Raw genomic sequence first — 26357 nt, 5'->3', positions numbered from 1 at the left:
ACTTAGTGTACCTCAAGGCGGACGTTCGACCATCGCAGGCCATAAGTCAAAAGCATTGGACAGCATGGGCTTGCGTCAGGCACACCTGACAGGTGATCACTGCTGGCTGCGCGTGTATGGCTGGGAAAGCAAGGGCTTGCAGCCATGTTGGTGCACTACTGTGGAAAGACGGTATGGCTGTCGACTCGGGAATGACCAGTACATCATGTACTGACCAAACGGCTCAGTGGAACAGGTGAACAAAGAGGAATGTGGAACCTGTCCTCCTTGAAGATATAGACTTTAAGCTGCAAAAAGAAACTGTGGACTCCGAAAATAAGGCTCCAAAGCTCACACGAATGTTTCATCACTTCGGAAATTATGTAGAGCTGAAAAACCACATTGAAAGCAAACCATTTTCAGATCTCTTCAACATTCCTGGTGAGGGCACATTTTTTTCGACATGAAATCAGTGCATTTGTGTTAAGTGAAATGCCTTAAAATTACAGCGGCGGCTGTTTCTTAAAACCGTATGCTTTTTTGGCACTGTATGGCATCAGTATGTTTTTTGGCACTGACTCGCATATGTTAGGAGACTGACAGGTTATTTTTTTGCCATTTATTTTACTAAATAGCAATGCAGATTGAGATATCTACTGTGTTTGAAAGGCACCAAATCCTGCTATCATGTTTGGTTATTGCACATCATTATATATACAAGTGGTGTTAGCCGGCACAGTGCAGGGCGAATTGTGTGTAATTGCTTTATATCTTGCAAGGACTTTGCTTCATAGTACATTGAATGCGGCTGCTTGGGACCCACGTGCTACTGATCTGCCAAGCCAACCTCGCCACTCACATACAGACCCTTTCGTACGCCCGACAGGCTGCGACCCTTGCAAGTATTTTATCAAATGTTTGTTGTACTTTCGAATGAAGGACGGGCTTCCCTTGAATTTTCCACTGGAAAACAGGGGTTCCCGCTATGGCGCATGGCCAGGCGCCTTCGCATAACTGCATCAAATGTGAAGCGGGTTCCTAAAAGGGACAGCACTGATCCCTCGAGAGCTGTTTCTGCACTTTCAAATCCAAGCTTTACCGGTAATGCTGCCACAAAGCATGGGCAGCATTACCGAAGCCATTGCAAGAGTAGCATTTATGAGGAAGTCTGGTCCGGCTGTAGCGCAGTCGGGTATGGTAATGAGCAGTACACAACCTTGGCTGTCTGCAAGCTCTGATGGCATTTGTGCTGATGGTGCCCTAGTTGAGGTCAAGTGTCCCACAGTTTCAGATTGCATGGTATTAATTGAAAAGGGAAAGTATGACGTAAAGCTTTTGAATGGCGAACCTGTGCTTTGTCCAGGTGGCAGAAATGGTTACTATGACCAAGTGCAGTTTAGAATGTTTTGCTGTGGCAAAAGCACCTGCTATTTTTGTCTGGTCGGCTGAAAATGATGTCATTGTAAGTGTGCCTATTGACACACGGTACATTGAACAGAACATGAAGAGGCTCAAAAGGTTCTATTTTTGCATCTCCTGTCTCACCTTGAGGTCCTACATTATAAAGAAAGCTAACTGTGTGCAAAAAGTAAGAGATTTCTGATTTGTGATGAGCAAGTGAAATTTTATTCATTCATAATGTCTGCTTCATTGGAACCATCCAAGTATATTGAATGAATAAAAAAACATTCAACCACCTTTTAACACCTTGGCTTCAAACCACTTCCATAAGCTTCACAGGTACGAAACCAGTGAGGTTACAAAAAATCGGCAGTGGCTTAGGTCGGCTATGCAAGGATATACGTAGCGAAAACTGAGGCATAGCATGGTTAGCCTTGGATAATCTTGATTGCAAGTCCAGGTTAGTCTAGTTGTCTAGTTGCGGCGTTTAGCCAGTAATTCGGCGCGCTGTTCATCTGTTTCCTGGGCGATTCATTTCCTCTTCATCACGTTCCGATGTCGATTCCAGGCCTCCTCCCGCTTATCAGAATTGTCGCGTGCGCCTCAACTGTGGTTGCGGCGCACGCGAGCTCTCCTTTTCAATCCTCCGACATGTTATCAGGCATGCGACGCAGCTGGCGAAGCGAGTGGAGGCGAGTAGAGGAGAATGCGGTGTGACGTCATGTGCCTCCTTGGAGCACCGCTACGGCGAAATCGTAAGTTCGCGGCCAGTAAAGCTTTCGCTTTAAAACGGCATCAGTGAAGTGAAGTTTACCCTACTCAGTTCTCACAGAATACTTAAGGCTAAATTAAAGTGCATACGGTATGCTTTATGTTCCTGTCTGTTCGTTGATGAGCGGGCGTTTAAGTTTACAGAGTCCAGCACAAACAAGGACAATTTTGCTGGCATACTTTCTTGAGATGATGGGCAGTACTTGCTTGAAAATTCCGTACCTCTTGATTCGGTTGATTGCCCGCTCAACATGAATTCGTAGCGAAGCGATGCGCCTAGTTTCAGTGACTTCACTTTCAGGTAGCTGATCCTTTCCTGAGAAAAAAAAAACAACCATGTACATGTAATTACTGTGTATCTCTTAAATTAACCCAGGTTATGACAAACACTATTGTGGACACCTACCTTTTGTAAATGTAGGCCTGTTCCCTTTAATCCCTTGAGCCTCAAGATACGGGTCAAGCTTCAAACCACGGTCTGCCATTATCTCATCACCTGGAAGGAGGTACTCTTCCACTGCACATGTCTTTACAATGTATTTGTCTGACGCCCTGCCTCCATACACATCTGACACAAACATTATAAATCCATTTCGGGCTATGACGGTAAGAAATTTCATCGTGTTTGCAACCTTGCATTGGCTGTAACTTTGGGATTTGGCCATCAGTTTCCGTGGCCTTTGCATTAGTGCTTCAGTGCAGTCGAATATGCATGTTGTACGACTGTACTGACTGTTTCTGAAACTCTCAGGCATGTTTGCCCGCAACTTTGAGCGGGGAAGCCACAAAACAATTTCTTGCATGATCTTCACCAGGTCGTCCAGCACTCTCGAAAATGTTCTAGAAACATAAGGCACAGCGACCTCGAACCGTCTTGCTAAATCTCCACAAAGGAGGCCCAGTCTAAGCCTCATGAGTGTCAATAATAGCTGGTCTTCTATGGTCAAGAGCTTGCGAACTGTCTTGTCTTGAGTCTTCAGTCCTGACACGAGCTTGTCGAATACAGCCACAGAAATGCCAGCGTAAAAAAGAATGTCATCATTGGTCCGTGTTCGATAGGAACTAGTTCTCATGGTCATAGAAAGTCTCGTGCTGGTGTAGGAATGGTCTGCTGGTGGCAGTTCCCATTGTGTGGAGCTATCTTTCATCAGCTACAAGGAAGTGGAAATGCATTTCATGAAGTAGAACACGTTAGCATTGCAAAATATTGCCTTTGTATTTTTGCTTGTCATGATGTGCTTGGTTTTGTTTACGTGAATCTGACAAAATGACAGTTTTGTGAGAAGCATAAACATGTCATCCGGCAACTCAAACAATCTGCGTGCATACTTACGTCGAATTCGTGATCTGATATTAGGCTCCAACAAACTCCATTTTCTGCAACACTGCTGTCTGGAGTAGCTGCGCCATAAGTGAAAGCCTGTAAACAAAGCACAGCAGTAACTATCATTGCAGTGTCACACAGGAAGTAGACATGACCATGTGGAGAAGAGAGTGCCTGTACACTCACATCTGGTTCCTTATCCAATGTACATCTGACCAGTGAAGTTTCAATGTGAAGTGAAACCTGAAGAATTGAAAGCTCAGTTCCACTTGAAGCGGCATTTCAAAAAGCCTAGATTGTTCTGACCACTCACATCTGGTTCATAAGCTGTGCCAGAACTGGCAAACGTATCTTCGCTGCAATGAGCCTATGAAAGGAGAAACCATGTGAATCCGTGTACTTCTTAAACAGGCACCGCGTTCAGAAGCCTAGACTGGCTGTATGAGCACTTACATCTTCTTTCCTCAAAACATTGTTTAATGATGTAGTTTCCATGTGTGCTGCAGCCTGCTGAAGTTGAGTTATCTTTAAATATGACAATATAAGAAGGCAGAAGAACTTGCAGGACTGCTTACGCTTTCATAGTGTGTAAAGAATTGAACAGCGCTTGTGTCAGTAAGTGGCGCAGGAGGTCACTTACAGCTGGTTCACTTTCAAATGCATCAGTGAACACTGCAGGCTCACTGTGGGAAGTCTCCTGCTGAGAGAACGACAGCAACAGTTGGCACGGTGTTATGGTGCCTGGTGTGCCTGTAAGCTTAAGCTGTCGGCAGGACTACTTACTTTTGTTTCCTAAAATGCACAAGAGCTGTCTAGAATTGTCGCAGCACTATCCCCAACCTGGTATGGGTAGGACACATAACAGTGATCACATATTCTCAGTGATAGTATGGCAATACACTGAACGCCTACTCACATCTTCCAAATTGTCCAAAAGAAAGGTCAATGTGGAAGCTTGTGCATCATAAGTGACCTGTAAAAACACGTCAATAGCTTTAAGCCTGTTGCACTGACAGAACTTCCACTAGCCTACATAGTAATGAAAACTTCACAGCGCGGGAAAGACATAGTTGGGGTATTTTCAGTAAGTGAACTTACTTGTAGGCAAAACATCAGCTAGCTGAGTTCTTGTTCTCAAAGACAAGTTTAACGAACGAAATATCTTCCCATATAGTGGTACGCAACATACTTCAATCTTTCTTGTGACTAATCGGCTACATTGTTCTTATGACGACACACACCGGCTATTTTCCACAGTTCAGTTCAGTGGTATGTTCAGATTCAGACAAATTAGACCAAAGAAAAGCCTTACACTCTGTAAAGGAACCCGACGTGACTCTTCATCTCCTGTGTCGCTGCTCGTTTTTCTCTGGAACGGAAATAACTCATTATCAGCCACACAGTGATAATCTGTACACTTGCTTTCCGCTTAGTCGGTGCTGAGGTATTTTCGTCATGGTTCAGGCGTCTGCGCCCAAAGATAACCTGAAATATAAGGAAACTTTTTTATTATCGGAGCTAACAATTCTTGGGTACTATGTGCCAACGCCGTTCACAAAATTATCAAACGCACTGCAGTAGAGACGAACTTATTAATTCTGACAGCCCGAAGTTCTTAGACCACCCAAGCATTAGTACAGGAGCGTTTTCGCGGTTTGCCTCCATATAAATGTCACCGCCTCCGCTGCGTATCGGCACCGCGACTTCGGCCTTGGCAGGTAAATGCCTTAACCGCTAGGCCACCACGGCAAATCTATTATAGCAGCCAAGAATGGAGGCTTCGATTCAGGAACAACTGCTGATACATCGTCACGGACAAGCGAAACGACGAAGATGTAAGAGTGACCGTCTTACCAGTTCGATATCGCGTCCTCCGCACCGATAGCATGAAGCCTAGCTCAATCGTAACATTTTAACAGCACCACTATCTAGCATGAAACTGCGGTACATGTTTCCTGTTCAGGTTCGGCAGAAATAGCTGAGCGCTACGGTACGCGACTTCGAAGCTTTTTCACTAGAGCTGTAAAGGCCCAGTGCAATGTCTAAGGCACTAATTACACGAAATACGGTGCTTTAGAACGGGTCAGGTAGCGATGAACAAGCGCTTACTTACCTTTCGCTGGGAACCCAAGTTCAGCATTGCCAGCGGGTTTTGCTCCATGCGTTTTCCATCAACGAAAAGAAATCTACTGACGACCCAAGTCAACGTTCTCGGGGAAGCGGTGCAACAGAAACATATCGCAACCACATTGCTCCTTCTTCATAGCATGTTTTTCGCACAAGCTATCCGCGATAGGCTGTTTCACATGCTGCGACTGCAACGACGAAAATCGGTGCTGTCGCACGCGTCGCAATGCGATTTTTAGAGGGCTCATTTCACATGCTTGCGATTTTAACAATGCGACTGGTGCGACGCCCAGGGTTGCTTACAGCCAGGTTTCGCGGCACACGCTGCATAATTACTTTAGTGTAGTGAATAAAACGTTTACACTATAATATTATTGACTTATCTTGATTAGAAGCAAATAATATGTACGTTTACTAATTTAAAACCGTTAGTTAAGATTTGTCTTGGAGTGCGCGACGGCGGTTTCTGTAGATCAGTGTAACATCGCGCACGTAAACAGCTGTTCGCAGGTGGTTCAGCAATTCTTTATTCTATGGTTCAGCGCTGTGTGTTGTCTTATCTACCTTCTATGACCGTTTCGTTTTGCCTGCGCTACAACAATCTACAAGATGGCCTACCGACAAGTTCATATAGCTGCCCTCACCGTATATGCAGTATTCGGAGTTCGGCTGCACGAAGTTGTCGTGTCAGCCCAACAAGATCCTCGCGCTACCCGTGCTCGGCGTCAGCTTTTGGAGAAATGATGCGTGTACAATGCCCGTCATTGCGCATATGTGGTGCCTGCTCCTAGCCATATTCTTACGCCAAACGCATCAAGAAGCACCAACCCGAACGCCCGCGTGTGCCCCTGAACGAAGCCTCAAACGATCTGTGTGATTACGACGTGGAATGAAAATTGTGTTTACGACGTGGAATGAAAATTGTGTTGTGAAATTCAACCTTAGCGCTAGCCTGGTTCGTCCATCGCCGTGCTTGCGCTGCGAATATATATATGGGAGCCCTCTATAAATATTTCTAAAGGCGCAAAAGCCGACGAATCAAATGTTTCGAGCAGTTACCGTCACTTTTGTAGAAACCTGTACGTTGTAACATAGCATTCTAAAAGACACACTTCTCGTCCACTTTGTTGTCCCGTGTCTCGCGCTGGTACTATACTCGGAACTTCTAACAAGAAGACCATATCAATACGCGCTATCCATAATGCAGGATCGTGGGCCCACGGCAGGCGCACTTGCCGTAGAATTTTTCAGCTTTCTGCTCAGCCTCGCACGCCTCTCACGGTTAGCCTGTTCTGTGGAAATAAATATTATTATCAATGTTATTAGATATTATAGTTTCTTCACTGTAATTTATAGCAATCTTCCAGATTTCTTAAGATAGTCATGCATTTAACCTGTATTAGATCAACATTGTTACGACATGCTTATGGGAGTCATTTCAAACTAGATTGCTCAGCCAGAGAAAGTACAAATGCAAGCCTCCATGTTTATTCCAATTTGGTATTCCTAAACAGATTATATTGGCAGAATTTTGTGTCTGCTTGCATTTCCTGCAATTCGATGTTCAGAGCTGGAAAAACTGATTCCTTTTCTTGCTGTCGAAAGGCTGCTTCAATGTTGATAGCAAGCTATAATTATTCATTTCGAAAGTGTTAAGCAATGACTATATGTCTAAGCTTATCAATGCATTTTTGTTCCACGAACACAATCAAGTTTTCTCTCCGTCTCATTGACAGCCATGGAATGAAACCGTTCACTTTCATAAGTATCAGGATGCAAACATTCTGGAGTTTGTCCTGAGCATTTGTCTGCATCCTATAGTGTGCATGTTTGTATCAAGTTATGGTGTTACAATCTATAGTAATTAACTATAGTGCAACAGAAATACGATGGACAGGAACGAAGTGAACACACAGAGCACTTCGTTCTTGTCTGTTGTCAATCTGTTGCACTTTAGTTAATAATGATTACACACAAAGTCATCTAGTTTTCAGTTATTATGTCGGGCTTATAAGCCTACTTGTGTCCTGGAATATCTGCACGGTTATGTATCCTGTAATTTAATTTCTGGCCATGTGCTTGCAAGTCGCGTGTCAATCTCCTGATTTTCCTGACAATCTTGTGTGATGTGCAGGCCCAAATAGTTTCTAGTGAATCCATGCAGGGTGTTGTGCAGGGTGTAATCTGCACTACAAGTGCTGCTTTGATTGCTTTCAGTTCAGCTTTTCTAGGTGTAGGATGACCTGGAATGGTACTCACTTATATAGGGTTTAGCTTTATGTAGTGTCATACTACTGTTACACTGCTATTGCCATGCCATATGTGCCTTATGTTTGCTTGCATCTTCATGATTAGCAACCTCCTCTGTGTGTTTGGCAGTTGCATATAGTCTCCTGGCTTAATTGTTTGCCCCCATATTCCACGGTATGGGCCTGTTGTGTTTCAAGTTCAGGCACTCCCGAGGTTGTGTTTCTGAAGGGAGGGGTAGTCGTCTTTGCATCTCATATGCTAGCTGGCATAGTATCTTGGGACGAGGTTCTGAGCTCTTGAGACAAAGAATTTGTGCTGCAGGCTGCAACTCTACTGTCTAGGTGCTTGTTCGTTAGCTCTTTCTCATAGAGGTCTTCAAGCATGGTAAAGTTGGAAAGACCTGTTATTACTACCCGATGCCTGTATTCGACGAGTTGTCTTTTTTGTGTGCTGCTGGTAATTCATACCGTACCATACCTTGGACACAAGCACAGCATCTGCGATTTTCTATAGTATCCACTTGTCCACCCCCATTATTTCGAGATTATTCTTTTCACCAGGTGTGGAAGTTGCGTCCAGGCATTGCATAATTGTTTCACCCACGTGCTGGCTCTGCCGTCATGGGCTTACACTGGCTGAGGATTTGTGGATGTTGTCTTGTGGGCATACTTGTCCAGCTATGTGGATCACAATGTGCAATCTGGGGCAGTTCTTGATTCTAGTCTTTCTTTTTTTTTCGACGTTGATATGAGCTGACTTATCAGAAAGCGAGAGGCCAGACCGGCCAAGAAAGTCTGAAGTGTTGTCGAGGGCTTGTTGCATCATTCTTGATTTCTGCATAAGATAGCTTTCCCATAGACTGTAATACACCATAGGCTGTAGTGTTTCTTGTAGTATGCCCGTGTTGTTGGTATGTGTGGGCCAAATGTACCTCCAACTCTCACCTGGAATTTTCTGCCTTTCAGAAAGTTACTGTTTAAGTGCTCTACCAAAAATGTTTTTGCTCATCGTTCCTCTTATTGGAGCAGCATGAGGTACTCCTGTTAAAAGCCTCTTAACTCTCTTCATTCTTTCATAAGCGGTATTACACAATGTCCTGCAATAAAGTTCCTGCTGCTTATGGCCCACTCATATCTGCCAGAAGGGACAACTCTTGAAAAAGGTTTTCTTTGTGCTATGTGTGCGACGTATATGTAGTATGAGCATTCATGCCTTGATATTATACATCTGTAGAACCAGCTTCCTGACAGAGTACTTGCTATACCTGATCATGCTTATTTGTGCAGTGCTGTTGAACAATACATATTGATGCAATGAATATTTACACACTCGAATTATCACGAAACATGGTTGTTTTACAATTCTGCCCTTTGCTTTCTATTGGTGTTAGATTTTGCATAAGCATGCCCCCCTATGCAATAGTATATTGAAGTGTAAGGGTTCAATAAAAGGTGATGAACTAAATCTAAGTGCAAGAGCTTTTTTTTTCACCTATGACTCCCATCGAAATGCGACTTCCATGGCTGGCAAATCAACCCCTCGCCTTGTGTTAGCAGCAGAATGCTATAGCCATAGTGGCAGGTGAGCAAATTGAAGAACAATATTTCTGTCTATAATTTTTTTTCTTGCCTGTATGTAAGTAAAGTTTGGAATAAGTTTGTCATTGCAAAAAAGCCCAGTTTGTGTTATTTTATTGAATAAACCACATATTGTGTATAGTTGAAATGCAGAAATTTGTTCTAAAATCCTCGGGTGATATATGTTCTTGCAAGTAGCATGGTATTTCATTATTTATAAAGATAGTAATCGCAGCGGATATCGTTATATGGTTTTACACACTAATATATGTGATCACAAACTTATTAGAAACTTACTAGAAACATGTAAGGCATGAATGTTTCTGCACACTTGATCAGCCGTGAACGTGCAAGAACTGCTTGTACTGGCTGACTTCACTGCACAGTTTTGATTTACTTTTCTTCAGCGTGTCGTTTTATACTGTTTTATCCCCACTAGAACAGGCCATTTGCCTGCTTTTCGCATTGTTGCACGAGTTCTACATAATTGTGCAGGAGGGTACGTTGTCACTGTGCCATTATAGCAAGCAATTTACTTAATCTACTAGCTGTACAGTTAAGTACCTTGCAGAGCATGTGTTCATACAGATGCAGTAAGGATACAAAGTCCGCAACATAGTCAATGTTTATTGGTTTCTGTGCAAGAAAAAAAAAATATCCAGAGAAGAGGTGCAACTTGACGTGCATGTAATGTTTTATTCAAGCCACGGATTTAATGCTATCGTAGCAAATTCATTACGATAGCCTACACTTTCGCTCTGTCAAATTTAATAAGAGGCAAGATAAGCTTTCAAGATGCATCGGGAAATTCATGCTTGAAAACCGACAAGAAAATGCAACTGAACGGTACCGCGTTCAGCGCAACGTTGAAACTTCGGGTACTTTGCTGTCTTGTCATTTGCCCTTGCCAAGTTTGAAGTAATTCAAGCTGCTTTGTAAGCGCGATTTCTGCATGCTACTCAGCAAAAGAAAATTGTGACGACCTCGTCGTCTGCTGGGGTTCGAACACCTCCTAGCACTGAGAACTCCCAAAGGCGTACGAAGCAAACGTGAAAATGCACTTCATTTGCTGTGTAGCGTGTCAACAAACGCATAGCAATCGGAGAATGCAATCTGCGGTACAAGTTTTTTATTCTCCCTTCGCGTACGTACCGAATTCGACGATCCACCTCTCCGCGCATTGCACTTGTCGTGCGAGACGCCATTTTCCAAAACAAACCGGCGGAATAGCTCCGTTGACAGCTCTCCGCGCAATTTCGACGGAAAATCGCAGCGATCGGTGCGACGGTGCGACTGTGCGACCAACCGGTTGGTCGCAGCCAAAAATCGGGGGGTCGGCACTGCGACTGCGATTTTCATCGCAAACGACGGAAATCGCACTTCCGGTGCGACGAAAATCGCATCATGTGAAACAGGCTATATTCTTTCGTTTTCGCTGGTTGTTGCCACAACCCACCACTACAGAGTGCTGACCGGACGACGTAGGCGCGGTGAAAGGCATTCCGGCTGTTAACAAGTGCACGCAAAAATGAAGAAAACACATTAAAACAGGCACGTGTCAACTTCTGTCGAGCAAATTTAACAGCCCAATGCAAGAGGGCCACTCTGGGTTACCGGAAACGGAAACGGCGAATCGAACACAGTGCTCCTGGTTCGAGAGTATCCTCGCTCTCTCCGTAAAATCGTGTATCTATAGAACATTTCATCGGGCGAGGAGGATAGGGCACGCGGAGAGCCTTTCCTCCTCTCTGGCTTGGGCGATCCGGCGCGGCGCTGCTTGAAAGTATTGCTGTCGCGTGCTGCGGAACGATTTCGAGATGTTTTAGATCTTACTTTGTGAAATTTACGCCATGTCCGTTCATATAAGGTCGTCAGGGAAGCCTTTCGGTGCATCGGTAAGTATAGCAGGCGGAAATATCTCTTGGGGGCGCAAAAATGTGACGCGTTTTATCAGCCGCGGTGTACGCACATTATCAGTCGCAGTGTGTGTATGTGTTGTGAACCATTTTGCTTATATCGGTTTTAATTCAACAAAGAAAACCGGTGTCTCTGTATTAGCAGCAGGAAATGGTAAATCTGCTCACTATCTGATCGCTTGGCGTAGGGAGTAAAACATAAAGCATAAGAGCGCATGCTCGTGCACAGCCCACCTAAGGCAACCACGAAACATCTAAGCGGCAGGCGCTATCAAATATTTGTGATGCACCGGCATCGTTCTCGCTCATTTCAAGTCTAGTAGACTTCAAATTACGATATATCTACGCTAGCCTTCCTGCATGAGGCCGATGGCGCTGCTCAACACAGCGATCACTGCGGTTGGTGAACCAGCACGGTGCATATGTAAGCTGTGCGCTTCGGCATTGGCTTTTTGGCCTGCATACATCCATAATATATGAGAGATCGCATAAAAAGAATGCGATGCCTATATTTGATGACTAAATTTCCGTAATACGTGTGAGTGCGTCGTAGAGAACGGAACGAACACAACCTAAAAGAAATACGGTTATCATCCTCTTTCTCGAAAAAGCAAGAGAAAACGGGCTAACGCCGCAATAGGGCCTCGCGTAGTCACGCCGCAAAACGTTTATAAATATATGAAACCGCTGATGCCGTATGCTTGGACCATGCGGTATATAGAACAAAGATATATGTAATCCAGCACCTACCACTAGTTGGGACGCTGGCGCAGTTCGTAAACAGTCCCTTTGCTGGACAAGTGTAGTAATTCAGACTGTAAGGTATGCTGCTATTACTTGCCAAAACTATTTTATTCAGGGACGGAAACCTCATCCATCGAACGAAGTAGCCTCGCAATGCAACCTGCAGCGAACAGTTTGAAAGCTCGTCAAAGTACAACATCACAGCTCCTATCGTAGCAGAACGGTACCCACGCTCACGCTGTCACGATCGTCGCGTATGTTTCATGGCTCCTAAACTGCAGCTTAGAAATAGAGAATAGTACTGCAATAAGGTCACATTAGTGATTGGAACATTCAGAAATACACAATTGATCTCCGAGGCTGATAGTAGACTCGAATATGCGCGCACATATCACGCTGCGTGTTCCGTCCACCTCAACGCCAGCAGAAATTCCGGCCATGACGCCTTAAACCAGTTCAGCACCTCTCACAGAACCGTTTACCACGTAGAAGACGCACGTCATACTAAACAGACCGCACGATCGCGAAAACAAATGCCAGAAACTACCGCGGAGCGTATACCTGCCATGCAAAACACCGCTTTCACCCAAGCCAGTATGGCGCTGCTCATAGGCGGCGCCACTGTGTTCACAATATGGCGGCGCCTACGAAAGAACGGTCTATAGGTGCGGTTCATCTAAAGGGGAGAGGGTGTAAGGCGAGTGGGTGGGGCAACGAGCGAAGGCGTGTAAGCGCATAGAATTGAGAATGAAGGAATGCTGCGCAGAAGGCCAGGAGCCCGGCTGTCTGTCAACCACGTGTCAACGCACGCGTGTTAGCCGGCTTGTCAACGGCGTCTGGCACCCCGGCTGGAAAAAAAAAGGGAAAAAGAAAAGGGAAGGAAATACGCTAAGAAACCGCACTAAGTGTTCTTGCCTATAGCTTGCAATTTAGCATAGCTAATAGATTCTAAAGCTCCCTTCGTAACTTTTCTGACTATTGGTTGCCATGTCCTGGACTTATGGATAAGTTATGATTCTCTGTATTTTATTTCTTGTTCAGAACGGAAATTTGACTGTAAGATGTAGAGTTTAAGTTCATCAAAGTTATGACCAGCTTGGTTGAAATGCTCGGCGATAGCTTTAGGAAGCTTTCTAGCTGTGTCCGCTCGATGTCCGTTTAATCTGACCTTCATTGATTGTCCTGTTTCACCGATATATTATTTCTTACACAAGGAACATTTAAGCCTACAAATCACATCCGATTTTGTACAAGTGAAGCTAGATTTGACTTAGTATGTATGTGCTTAGTATGTTGCGGTGCTTTTAATTTTAGCGTCACTTTGAAGGTGCTTCCAGGCTTTGCACCTGGGGCGACAACATGCTTTTACAACGTGGGAATGCTGTTGGCCTACTTTTGCGTGCACTGACAAGCCTTTAACGTTCCTGTAACGGCGATAGGTAAGCCTAGGTATATCCGGGAACACTTTTCTCAGACGCTCGTTACATGATAATATTGGGCGTTATTTTCGTAGGATGTTGTTTATGTTTGGGAGTGCATAAGAATATTTTGTTATGAATGCAGGCTGTCTGTCAGATTCTGGTGTGGGCTGTTTCTTCGCCAATTCCGACTGTCTCTCCAATCTTGACGCGGCATCGCAAGGACGATCGGGAGAAACTTGGGGATAGTTCCTTTCTGCTAGCGTTGCTTTAAGGTCATTTATGTGGTGGATATAATCGTGGCCTTCGCTGCAGGTTCGTATTCGTTTCGCTTGTCCGACAAAAATTCCTTGCTAGCAGTGTCGCGGGTGATGACTGTTGTGTTCTAAATATTGCTGGCTGTCCGTGGGCATCCGGTAAAATGTCGTTATCAGCTTTCCGTTTTCTACGTAGACCATCGTGTCCAGAAAGTTGATCTGATTAGGAGAGTGGTGAGCCGTAAATTTAATACTCGGGTGAAAGCGATTGAAATGGCTAATTAAGTCGGCTAACGCCATTGTGCGTCAATGTAACGAAGATAGGTGGGGGGGTTTAAAGGGTAGGATTTCGACAGGTCTGCTTGAAGCTGTCCCATGAAAATGTTGGCATACGTGGGAGCGAATGGTGTACCCATGCTAGCGCCGAACGTTTGCAGGTAGTGAATAGAATCGAATTCAAAATAGTTCAGCGTGAGAACTAAACTAAGGAGTGACAGTTAAACGTCAGGAGCGTGCGCGTGGGGATCGATTGCGAGGGATTTAGAAACGGTTCCATCCGCCTCATTCATGTGGCGACGGCGCATGCGCCCTGCCCTAGCGGATTAGTAGCGAAACATTTTGGAAGGGTCGCGGGCGTGGCCGCGCGATGGAAAGTCCCCCGAAAAAAAGAATGCTCGGACGCATTCAATTGGACCATGCTATCAACGTTACTCTCGGACACGGAGACCAACGGCAAGAGACGCGAATCACGTCTGACACTATGAATCGGCCACTGTCAACGTTCGGCTTCAGTGGCCATGGCGGCACAGCATATGCAATGTCGTCTAACCGCCTTCTCTTCCTTGAACAGGTGATGCTGATCGCCACATCATACCAGCGGCATGCGTGGAACCAGTGAGCCATCGGACCGTCTTTGGACCGTACTGGCATTAAACTGGACCATGCTATCAACGTTAATCTCGGACACAGAGACCAACGGCAACAGACGGGAATCACGTCTGACACCATAAATAGGCCACAGTCAACGTTCGGCTTCAGTGGCCATGGCGGCACAGCATATGCAATGTCGTCTAACCGCCTTCTCTTGCTTGAACAGATCATGCTGATCGCCACATCATACCAGCGGCATGCGTGGAACCAGTGCGCGATCGGACCGCCTTTGCACCGTACTGGCATTAAACTGGACCATGCTATCAACGTTAATCTCGGACACACAGACCAACGGCAACAGACGGGAATCACGTCTGACACAATTAATCGGCCAATGTCAACGTACGGCTTCAGTGGCCATGGCGGCACAGCATATGCAATGTCGTCTAACCGCCTTCTGTTGCTTGAAGAGGTGAAGCTGATCGCTGCATCATACCAGCTGCATCCGTGAAACCAGTGCGCCATCGGACCGTCAGTGCACAGCACTGGCATTCAAATGGACCATGCTATCGACGCTACTCTCGGACACTGAGACCAACAGCCAGAAAGGGGAATCACATCTGACACTATAAAGCGGCCACTGTCAACGTACGACTTCAGTGGCCATGGCGGCACAGCATATGCAATGTCATCTGACCGCCTTCTGTTGCTTGAAGAGGTGATGCTGACCGCCGCATCATACCAGCCGCATGCGTGGAACCAGTGCGCAATCGGACCGTCTTTGCACCGTACTGGCATTCAACTGGACCATGCTTTCAACGTTACTCTCAGACATGGAGACCAACGGCAAAAGACGTGAATCACGTCTGACAGTATTAATCGGCCACTGTCAACGTACGGCTTCAGTGGCCATTGCGGCACAGTATATGAATGAATGAATGAATATGTAGTTTTTATTAGCGCAAGGGCCAGGTATGGCCAAAGAGCGCCATGCTAGTGTTAGTGATTTCGCAGTGGAGTTATGAATTCTGTGAAGTTGATGTGACGTGGTTGTAAAGGGGCCTAAAATATAGTCACTGTAAAGTGCGTAAAATGTACGTGTAATAAAATTACGGCGATGACTTATGAAGTCTACCATGAACAATAAGACGCATTTAAAAAGACTGATATGATGTCTAAAATATATCAGGTTATATAAGATATCCTAGAGCACTACTGCCTCCTAATAGCCCTTGAAACACAAGGGCTTGGAGGCATGTGCCATTCTCACAGCATATGCAATGTAGTCTAACCACCTTCTCTTGCTTGAACAGGTGATGGTGATCGCCGCATCATACCAGCGGCATGCGTGGAACCAGTGCGCCGTCGGACCGTCTTGGCACCGTACTGGCATTCAACTGGACCATGATATCAACGTTACTCTCGGACATGGAGACCAACGGCAAGAGACGGGAATCACGTCTGACACTATAAATCGGACACTCTCAACCTACGGTTTCAGTGGGCACGGCGGCACAGCGTATGCAATGTCGCCTAACCGCCTTCTGTTGCTTGAACAGGTGAAGCTGATCGCCGCATCATACCAGCTGCATGCGTGGAACCAGAGCGCCATCCGACCGCCGTTGGGCCGTAACGGCATTCGACTGGGCCATGCTATCGACGTTACTCTCGGACACGGAGAGCAACGGCAAGAGACGGGAATCACTTCTGATACAATAAATCGGCCACTGTCAACGTATGGCTTCAGTGGCCATGGCGGCACAGCATATGCGATGTCGTCTAATCGCCTGCTGTTGCTTGAACAGGTGATGCTGACCGCCGCATCATACTAGCGGCATGCGTAGAACCAGTGCGTCGTCCGACCGTCTTTGGACCGTACTGGCATTCAAATGGACCATGCTACCAACGTTACTCTCGGACACGGAGAGCAACGGCAAGAGACGGGAATCACTTCTGATACAATAAATCGGCCACTGTCAACGTATGGCTTCAGTGGCCATGGCGGCACAGCATATACAATGTCGTCTAACCGCCTTCTGTTGCTTGAACAGGCGATGCTGATCGCCGAATCATACCAGCGGCATGCGTGGAACTAGTGCGCCATCGGAGCGTCTTTGCACCGTACTGGCATTCAATTGGACCATGCAACAACGTTAATCTCGGACACAGAGACCAACGGCAACAGACGGGAATCACGTCTGACACTATAAATCGGCCACTGTCAACGTACGGCTTCAGTGGCCAAGCGGCACAGCATATGCAATGCCGTCTAACCGCCTTCTGTTGCTTGATCAGGTGATGCTGATCGCCGCATCATACCAGCGGCATGCGTGGAACCAGTGCGCCATCGGACCGTCTTTCCACCGTACTGGCATTCAACTGGACCGTGCTATCAACGTTACTCTCGGACACGGAGACCAACGGCAAGGGACGGGAATCACGTGTGACACTATAAATCGGCCATTGTCAACGTACGTCTTCCGTGGCCATGGCGGCACAGCATATGCAATGTCGTCTAACCGCCTTCTGTTGCTTGAACAGGTGATGCTGATCGCCGTATCATACCAGCGGCATGCGTGGAACCAGTGCTCCATCGGGCCGTCTTTGTACCGTACTGGGATTCAACCGGACCATGATATCAGCGTTACTGTCGGACACAGAGATCAACGGCAAGAGACGGAAATGACGTCTGACACAATTAATCGGCCACTGTCAACGTACGGCTTCTGTGGCCATGGCGGCACAGCATATGCAATGTCGTCTAACCGCATTCTAGGTGATGCTGACCACCGCATCATACCAGCGGCATGCGTGGAACCAGTGCGCCATCGGACCGTCTTTGCACCGTACTGCCATTCAAATGGGCTATGCTACCAACGTTACTCTCGGACACGGAGAGCAACGGCAACAGACGGGAATCACGTCTGACACTATAAATCGGCCACTGTCAACGTACGGCTTCAGTGGCCAAGCGGCACAGCATATGCAATGTCGTCTAACCGCCTTCTGTTGCTTGATCAGGTGATGCTGATCGCCGCATCATACCAGCGGCATGCGTGGAACCAGTGCGCCATTGGACCGTCTTTGCACCGTACAGGCATTCAACTGGACCATGCTATCAACGTTACTCTCGGACACGGAGACCAACGGCAAGTGTCGGGAATCACGTCTGACACTATAAATCGGCCACTGTTAACGTACGGAATAAGTGGCCATGGCGGCACAGCATAAGCAATGTCGTCTAACCGCCTTTTCTTCCTTGAACAGGTGATGCTGATCTCCGCTTCATACCAGCGGCATGCGTGGAACCAGTGCGCCATCGGACCGTCTTTGCACCGTACTGGCATTCAACTGGATCGTGCTATCAACGTTACTCTCGGACACGGAGACCAACGGCAAAGGACGGGAATCACGTGTGACACTATAAATCGGCCACTGTCAACGTACGTCTTCCGTGGCCATGGCGGCACAGCATATGCAATGTCGTCTAACCACCTTCTGTTGCTTGAAAAGTGAAGCTGATCGCTGCATCATACCAGCTGCATCCGTGAAACCAGTGCGCCATCGGACCGTCTTTGCAGAGTACTGGCATTCAACTGGACCACGCTATCGACGCTACTCTCGGACACGGAGACCAACGGCAAGAAAGGGGAATCACGTCTGACACTATAAATCGGCCACTGTCAACGTACCGCTTCAGTGGCCATGGCGGCACAGCATATGCAATGTCATCTGACCGCCTTCTGTTGCTTGAACAGGTGATGCTGATCGCCGCATCATACCAGCCGCATGCGTGGAACCAGTGCGCCATCGGACCGTCTTTCGACCTTAACGGCAATCAACTGGACCATGCTATCGACGTTACTCTCGCACAAGGAGACCAACGGCAAGAGACGGGATTCACGTCTGACACAATTAATCGGCCACTGTCAACGTACGGCGTCACTGGCCATGGCGGCACAGCATATGCAATGTCATCTAACCGCCTTCTGTTGCTTGAACAGGTGTGCTGATCGCCGCATCATGCCAGCGGCATGCGTAGAACCAGTGCGCCGTCTGACCGTCTTTGGACCGTACTGCCATTCAAATGGGCCATGCTACCAACGTTACTCTCGGACACGGAGAGCAACGACAAGAGACGGGAATCAAGTCTGACAATATAAATCGGCCACTGTCAACGTGCGGCTTCAGTGGCCATGGCGGCAAAGCATATGCAATGTCGTCTAACCGCCTTCTGTTGCTTGAACAGGTGATGCTGACCGCCGCATGATACCAGCTGCATCCGTGAAACCAGTGCGCCATCGGACTGGACCGTCTTTGCACAGTACTGGCATTCAACTGGACCATGCTATCAACGTTACTCTCGGACACGGAGACCAACGGCAAGGGACGTGAATCACGTGTGACACTATTAATCGGCCACTGTCAACGTACGGCTTGAGTGGCCATGGCAGCACAGCATATGCAATGTCGTCTAACCGCCTTCTGTTGCTTGAACAGGTGTGCTGATCGCCGCATCATACCAGCGGCATGCGTGGAACCAGTGCGCCATCGGACCGTCTTTGCACCGTACTGGCATTCAACCGGACCATGATATCAGCGTTACTGTCGGACACAGAGACCAACGCAAGAGACGGGAATCACGTCTGACACTATATATCGGCCACTGTTAACCTACGGCTTCAGTGGCCATGGCAGCACAGCATATGCAATGTCATCTAACCGCCTTCTGTTGCTGGAACAGGTGTGCTGATCGCCGCATCATGCCAGCGGCATGCGTAGAACCAGTGCGCCGTCTGACCGTCTTTGGACCGTACTGCCATTCAAATGGGCCATGCTACCAACGTTACTCTCGGACACGGAGAGCAACGACAAGAGACGGGAATCAAGTCTGACAATATAAATCGGCCACTGTCAACGTGCGGCTTCAGTGGCCATGGCGGCACAGCATATGCAATGTCGTCTAACCGCCTTCTGTTGCTTGAACAGGTGATGCTGACCGCCGCATCATACCAGCGGCATGCGTGGAACCAGTGCCCCATAGGACCGTCTTTGCATCGTACTGGCATTCAACTGGACCATACTATCAACGTTACTCTCGGATACGGAGACCAACGGCAAGTGTCGGGAATCACGTCTGACACTATAAATCGGCCACTGTTAACGTACGGAATAAGTGGCCATGGCGGCACAGCATATGCAATGTCGTCTAACCGCCTTCTCTTCCTTGAACAGGTGATGCTGATCTCCGCATCATACCAGCGGCATGCGTGGAACCAGTGCGCCATCGGACCGTCTTTGCACCGTACTGGCATTCAACTGGACCGTGCTATCAACGTTACTCTCGGACACGGAGACCAACGGCAAGGGACGGGAATCACGTGTGACACTATAAATCGGCCACTGTTAACGTACGTCTTCCGTGGCCATGGCGGCACAGCATATCTAATGTAGTCTAACCGCCTTCTGTTGCTTGAAAGGTGATGCTGATCGCCGCATCATACCAGTCGCATGCGTGGAACCAGTACGCCATCGGACCGTCTTTCGACCTTAACGGCATTCAACTGGACCATGCTATCAACGTTACTCTCGGACAAGGAGACCAACGGCAAGAGACGGGATTCACGTCTCACACTATGAATGGGCCACTGTTAACATATGGCTTCAGTGGCCATGGCGGCACAGCATATGCAATGTCATCTAACCGCCTTCTGTTGCTTGAACAGGTGTGCTGATCGCCGCATCATACCAGCGGGAACCGTAGAACCAGTGCGCCGTCGGACCGTCTTTGGACCGTTCTGCCATTCAAATGGGCCATGCTACCAACGTTACTCTCGGACACGGAGAGCAACGGGAAGAGACGGGAATCAAGTCTGACAATATAAATCGGCCACTGTCAGCGTACGGTTTCAGTGGCCATGGCGGCGCAGCATATGCAATGTCGTCTAACCGCCTTCTGTTGCTTGAACAGGTGAAGCTGATCGCTGCATGATACCAGCTGCATCCGTGAAACCAGTACGCCATCGGACCGTCTTTCGACCTTAACGGCATTCAACTGGACCATGCTATCAACGTTACTCTCGGACAAGGAGACCAACGGCAAGAGACGGGATTCACGTCTCACACTATGAATGGGCCACTGTTAACATATGGCTTCAGTGGCCATGGCGGCACAGCATATGCAATGTCATCTAACCGCCTTCTGTTGCTTGAACAGGTGTGCTGATCGCCGCATCATACCAGCGGGAACCGTAGAACCAGTGCGCCGTCGGACCGTCTTTGGACCGTTCTGCCATTCAAATGGGCCATGCTACCAACGTTACTCTCGGACACGGAGAGCAACGGGAAGAGACGGGAATCAAGTCTGACAATATAAATCGGCCACTGTCAGCGTACGGTTTCAGTGGCCATGGCGGCGCAGCATATGCAATGTCGTCTAACCGCCTTCTGTTGCTTGAACAGGTGAAGCTGATCGCTGCATGATACCAGCTGCATCCGTGAAACCAGTGCGCCATCGGACCGGACCGTCTTTGCACAGTACTGGCATTCAACTGGACCATGCTATCAACGTTACTCTCGGACACGGAGACCAACGGCAAGGGACGGGAATCACGTGTGACACTATTAATCGGCCACTGTCAGCGTACGGCTTGAGTGGCCATGGCAGCACAGCATATGCAATGTCGTCTAACCGCCTTCTGTTGCTTGAACAAGTGAAGCTGATCGCTGCATGATACCAGCTGCATCCGTGAAACCAGTGCGCCATCGGACCGGACCGTCTTTGCACAGTACTGGCATTCAACTGGACCATGCTACCGACGTTACGCTCGGACACGGAGAGCAACGACAAGAGACGGGAATCAAGTCTGACAATGTAAATCGGCCACTGTCAACGTGCGGCTTCAGTGGCCATGGCGGCACAGCATATGCAATGTCGTCTAACCGCCTTCTGTTGCTTGAACAGGTGATGCTGACCGCCGCATCATACCAGCGGCATGCCTGGAACCAGTGCCCCATAGGACCGTTTTTGGACCGTACTGCCATTCAAATGGGCCATGCTACCGACGTTACTCTCGGACACGGAGAGCAACGACAAGAGACGCGAATCAAGTCTGACAATATAAATCGGCCACTGTCAACGTACGCCTTCCGTGGCCGTGCGCGTCACAGCATATGCATTGTCATCTAACCGCCTTCTGTTGCTTGATCAGGTGATGCTGATCGCAGCATCATACCAGCGGCATGCGTGGAACCAGTGCGCCATCGGACCGTCTTTGCACCGTACTGGCATTCAACTGGACCATGCTATCAACGTTACTCTCGGACATGGAGACCAACGGCAAGGGACGGGAATCACGTGTGACACTATAAATCGGCCACTGTTAACGTACGTCTTCCGTGGCCATGGCGGCACAGCATATCTAATGTCGTCTAACCGCCTTCTGTTGCTTGAAAGGTGAAGCTGATCGCTGCATCATACCAGCTGCATCCGTGAAACCTGTGCGCCATCGGACCGTCTTTGCACAGTACTGGCATTCAACTGGACCATGCTATCGACGCTACTCTCGGACACGGAGACCAACGGCAAGAAAGGGGAATCACGTCTGACACTATAAATCGGCCACTGTCAACGTACCGCTTCAGTGGCCATGGCGGCACAGCATATGCAATGTCATCTGACCGCCTTCAGTTGCTTGAACAGGTGATGCTGATCGCCGCGTCATACCAGCCGCATGCGTGGAACCAGTACGCCATCGGACCTTCTTTCGACCTTAACGGCATTCAACTGGACCATGCTATCAACGTTACTCTCGGACAAGGAGACCAACGGCAAGAGACGGGATTCACGTCTCACACTTTGAATGGGCCACTGTTAACATATGGCTTCAGTGGCCATGGCGGCACAGCATATGCAATGTCATCTAACCGCCTTCTGTTGCTTGAACAGGTGTGCTGATCGCCGCATCATACCAGCGGGAACCGTAGAACCAGTGCGCCGTCGGACCGTCTTTGGACCGTTCTGCCATTCAAATGGGCCATGCTACCAACGTTACTCTCGGACACGGAGAGCAACGGGAAGAGACGGGAATCAAGTCTGACAATATATATCGGCCACTGTCAGCGTACGGCTTCAGTGGCCATGGCGGCGCAGCATATGCAATGTCGTCTAACCGCCTTCTGTTGCTTGAACAGGTGAAGCTGATCGCTGCATGATACCAGCTGCATCCGTGAAACCAGTGCGCCATCGGACCGGACCGTCTTTGCACAGTACTGGCATTCAACTGGACCATGCTATCAACGTTACTCTCGGACACGGAGACCAACGGCAAGGGACGGGAATCACGTGTGACACTATTAATCGGCCACTGTCAGCGTACGGCTTGAGTGGCCATGGCAGCACAGCATATGCAATGTCGTCTAACCGCCTTCTGTTGCTTGAACAGGTGAAGCTGATCGCTGCATGATACCAGCTGCATCCGTGAAACCAGTGCGCCATCGGACCGGACCGTCTTTGCACAGTACTGGCATTCAACTGGACCATGCTATCAACGTTACTCTCAGACACGGAGACCAACGGCAAGGGACGGAAATCACGTGTGACACTATTAATCGGCCACTGTCAGCGTACGGCTTGAGTGGCCATGGCAGCACAGCATATGCAATGTCGTCTAACCGCCTTCTGTTGCTTGAACAGGTGAAGCTGATCGCTGCATGATACCAGCTGCATCCGTGAAACCAGTGCGCCATCGGACCGTCTTTCGACCTTAACGGCATTCAACTGGACCATGCTATCAACGTTACTCTCGGACAAGGAGACCAACGGCAAGAGACGGGATTCACGTCTCACACTATGAATGGGCCACTGTTAACATATGGCTTCAGTGGCCATGGCGGCACAGCATATGCAATGTCATCTAACCGCCTTCTGTTGCTTGAACAGGTGTGCTGATCGCCGCATCATACCAGCGGGAACCGTAGAACCAGTGCGCCGTCGGACCGTCTTTGGACCGTTCTGCCATTCAAATGGGCCATGCTACCAACGTTACTCTCGGACACGGAGAGCAACGGGAAGAGACGGGAATCAAGTCTGACAATATAAATCGGCCACTGTCAGCGTACGGTTTCAGTGGCCATGGCGGCGCAGCATATGCAATGTCGTCTAACCGCCTTCTGTTGCTTGAACAGGTGAAGCTGATCGCTGCATGATACCAGCTGCATCCGTGAAACCAGTGCGCCATCGGACCGGACCGTCTTTGCACAGTACTGGCATTCAACTGGACCATGCTATCAACGTTACTCTCGGACACGGAGACCAACGGCAAGGGACGGGAATCACGTGTGACACTATTAATCGGCCACTGTCAGCGTACGGCTTGAGTGGCCATGGCAGCACAGCATATGCAATGTCGTCTAACCGCCTTCTGTTGCTTGAACAAGTGAAGCTGATCGCTGCATGATACCAGCTGCATCCGTGAAACCAGTGCGCCATCGGACCGGACCGTCTTTGCACAGTACTGGCATTCAACTGGACCATGTACCGACGTTACGCTCGGACACGGAGAGCAACGACAAGAGACGGGAATCAAGTCTGACAATGTAAATCGGCCACTGTCAACGTGCGGCTTCAGTGGCCATGGCGGCACAGCATATGCAATGTCGTCTAACCGCCTTCTGTTGCTTGAACAGGTGATGCTGACCGCCGCATCATACCAGCGGCATGCGTGGAACCAGTGCCCCATAGGACCGTTTTTGGACCGTACTGCCATTCAAATGGGCCATGCTACCGACGTTACTCTCGGACACGGAGAGCAACGACAAGAGACGCGAATCAAGTCTGACAATATAAATCGGCCACTGTCAACGTACGCCTTCCGTGGCCGTGCGCGTCACAGCATATGCATTGTCATCTAACCGCCTTCTGTTGCTTGATCAGGTGATGCTGATCGCAGCATCATACCAGCGGCATGCGTGGAACCAGTGCGCCATCGGACCGTCTTTGCACCGTACTGGCATTCAACTGGACCATGCTATCAACGTTACTCTCGGACATGGAGACCAACGGCAAGGGACGGGAATCACGTGTGACACTATAAATCGGCCACTGTTGACGTACGTCTTCCGTGGCCATGGCGGCACAGCATATCTAATGTCGTCTAACCGCCTTCTGTTGCTTGAAAGGTGAAGCTGATCGCTGCATCATACCAGCTGCATCCGTGAAACCAGTGCGCCATCGGACCGTCTTTGCACAGTACTGGCATTCAACTGGACCATGCTATCGACGCTACTCTCGGACACGGAGACCAACGGCAAGAAAGGGGAATCACGTCTGACACTAGAAATCGGCCACTGTTAACCTACGGCTTCAGTGGCCATGGCGGCACAGCATATGCAATGTCATCTAACCGCCTTCGGTTGCTTGAACATTTGTGCTGATCGCCGCATCATACCAGCGGCATGCGTAGAACCAGTGCGCCATCGGACCGTCTTTGCACCGTACTGGCATTCAACTGGACCATGCTATCGATGCTACTCTCGGACACGGAGACCAACGGCAAGACAGGGGAATCACGGCTGACACTATAAATCGGCCACTGTCAACGTACCGCTTCAGTGGCCATGGCGGCACAGCATATGCAATGTCGTCTAACCGCCTTCTGTTGCTTGAAAAGTGAAGCTGATCGCTGCATCATACCAGCTGCATCCGTGAAACCAGCGCGCCATCGGACCGTCTTTGCACAGTACTGGCATTCAACTGGACCATGCTATCCACGCTACTCTCGGACACGGAGACCAACGGCAAGACAGGGGAATCACGGCTGACACTATAAATCGGCCACTGTCAACGTACCGCTTCAGTGGCCATGGCGGCACAGCATATGCAATGTCATCTGACCGCCTTCTGTTGCTTGAAAAGGTGATGCTGATCGCCGCATCATACCAGCCGCATGCGTGGAACCAGTGCGCCATCGGACCGTCTTTCGACCTTAACGGCATTCAACTGGACCATGCTATCAACGTTACTCTCGGACATGGAGAGCAACGGCAACAGACGGGAATCACGTCTGACACTATAAATCGGCCACTGTCAATGTACGGAATAAGTGGCCATGGCGGCACAGCATATGCAATGTCGTCTAACCGCCTTTTCCTCCTTGAACAGGTGATGCTGATCTCCGCTTCATACCAGCGGCATGCGAGGAACCAGTGCGCCATCGGACCGTCTTTGCACCGTAATGGAATTCAACTGGACCGTGCTATCAACGTTAATCTCGGACACGGAGACCAACGGCAAAGGACGGGAATCACGTGTGACACTATAAATCGGCCACTGTCAACGTACGTCTTCCGTGGCCATGGCGGCACAGCATATGCAATGTCGTCTAACCACCTTCTGTTGCTTGAAAGGTGAAGCTGATCGCTGCATCATACCAGCTGCATCCGTGAAACCAGTGCGCCATCGGACCGTCTTTGCAGAGTACTGGCATTCAACTGGACCATGCTATCGACGCTACTCTCTGACACGGAGACCAACGGCAAGAAAGGGGAATCACGTCTGACACTATAAATCGGCCACTGTCAACGTACCGCTTCAGTGGCCATGGCGGCACAGCATATGCAATGTCATCTGACCGCCTTCTGTTGCTTGCACAGGTGATGCTGATCGCCGCATCATACCAGCCGCATGCGTGGAACCAGTGCGCCGTCGGACCGTCTTTGGACCG

The 26357-nt window shown here is 48.6% G+C and overlaps 1 protein-coding gene across 1 annotated transcript in view; it reads right to left on the bottom strand.

Annotated features, from left to right (window-relative positions):
* LOC142578529 (uncharacterized) overlaps positions 1-3224 on the bottom strand; it is a 36330-nt gene extending 33106 nt beyond the window's left edge. Inside the window, exon 1 of the mRNA XM_075687906.1 lies at positions 2558-3224. Within this exon, the coding sequence (XP_075544021.1) occupies positions 2558-3224 (667 nt within the window). The remainder of the gene's footprint in view (positions 1-2557) is intronic.
* Positions 3225-26357: the final 23133 nt, after the last annotated feature.

The sequence above is a fragment of the Dermacentor variabilis genome, chromosome 4, assembly GCF_050947875.1.
Source record: "Dermacentor variabilis isolate Ectoservices chromosome 4, ASM5094787v1, whole genome shotgun sequence".
Lineage (NCBI taxonomy): Eukaryota > Metazoa > Arthropoda > Arachnida > Ixodida > Ixodidae > Dermacentor > Dermacentor variabilis.
This window is presented reverse-complemented; position numbering and strand designations above follow the sequence as displayed.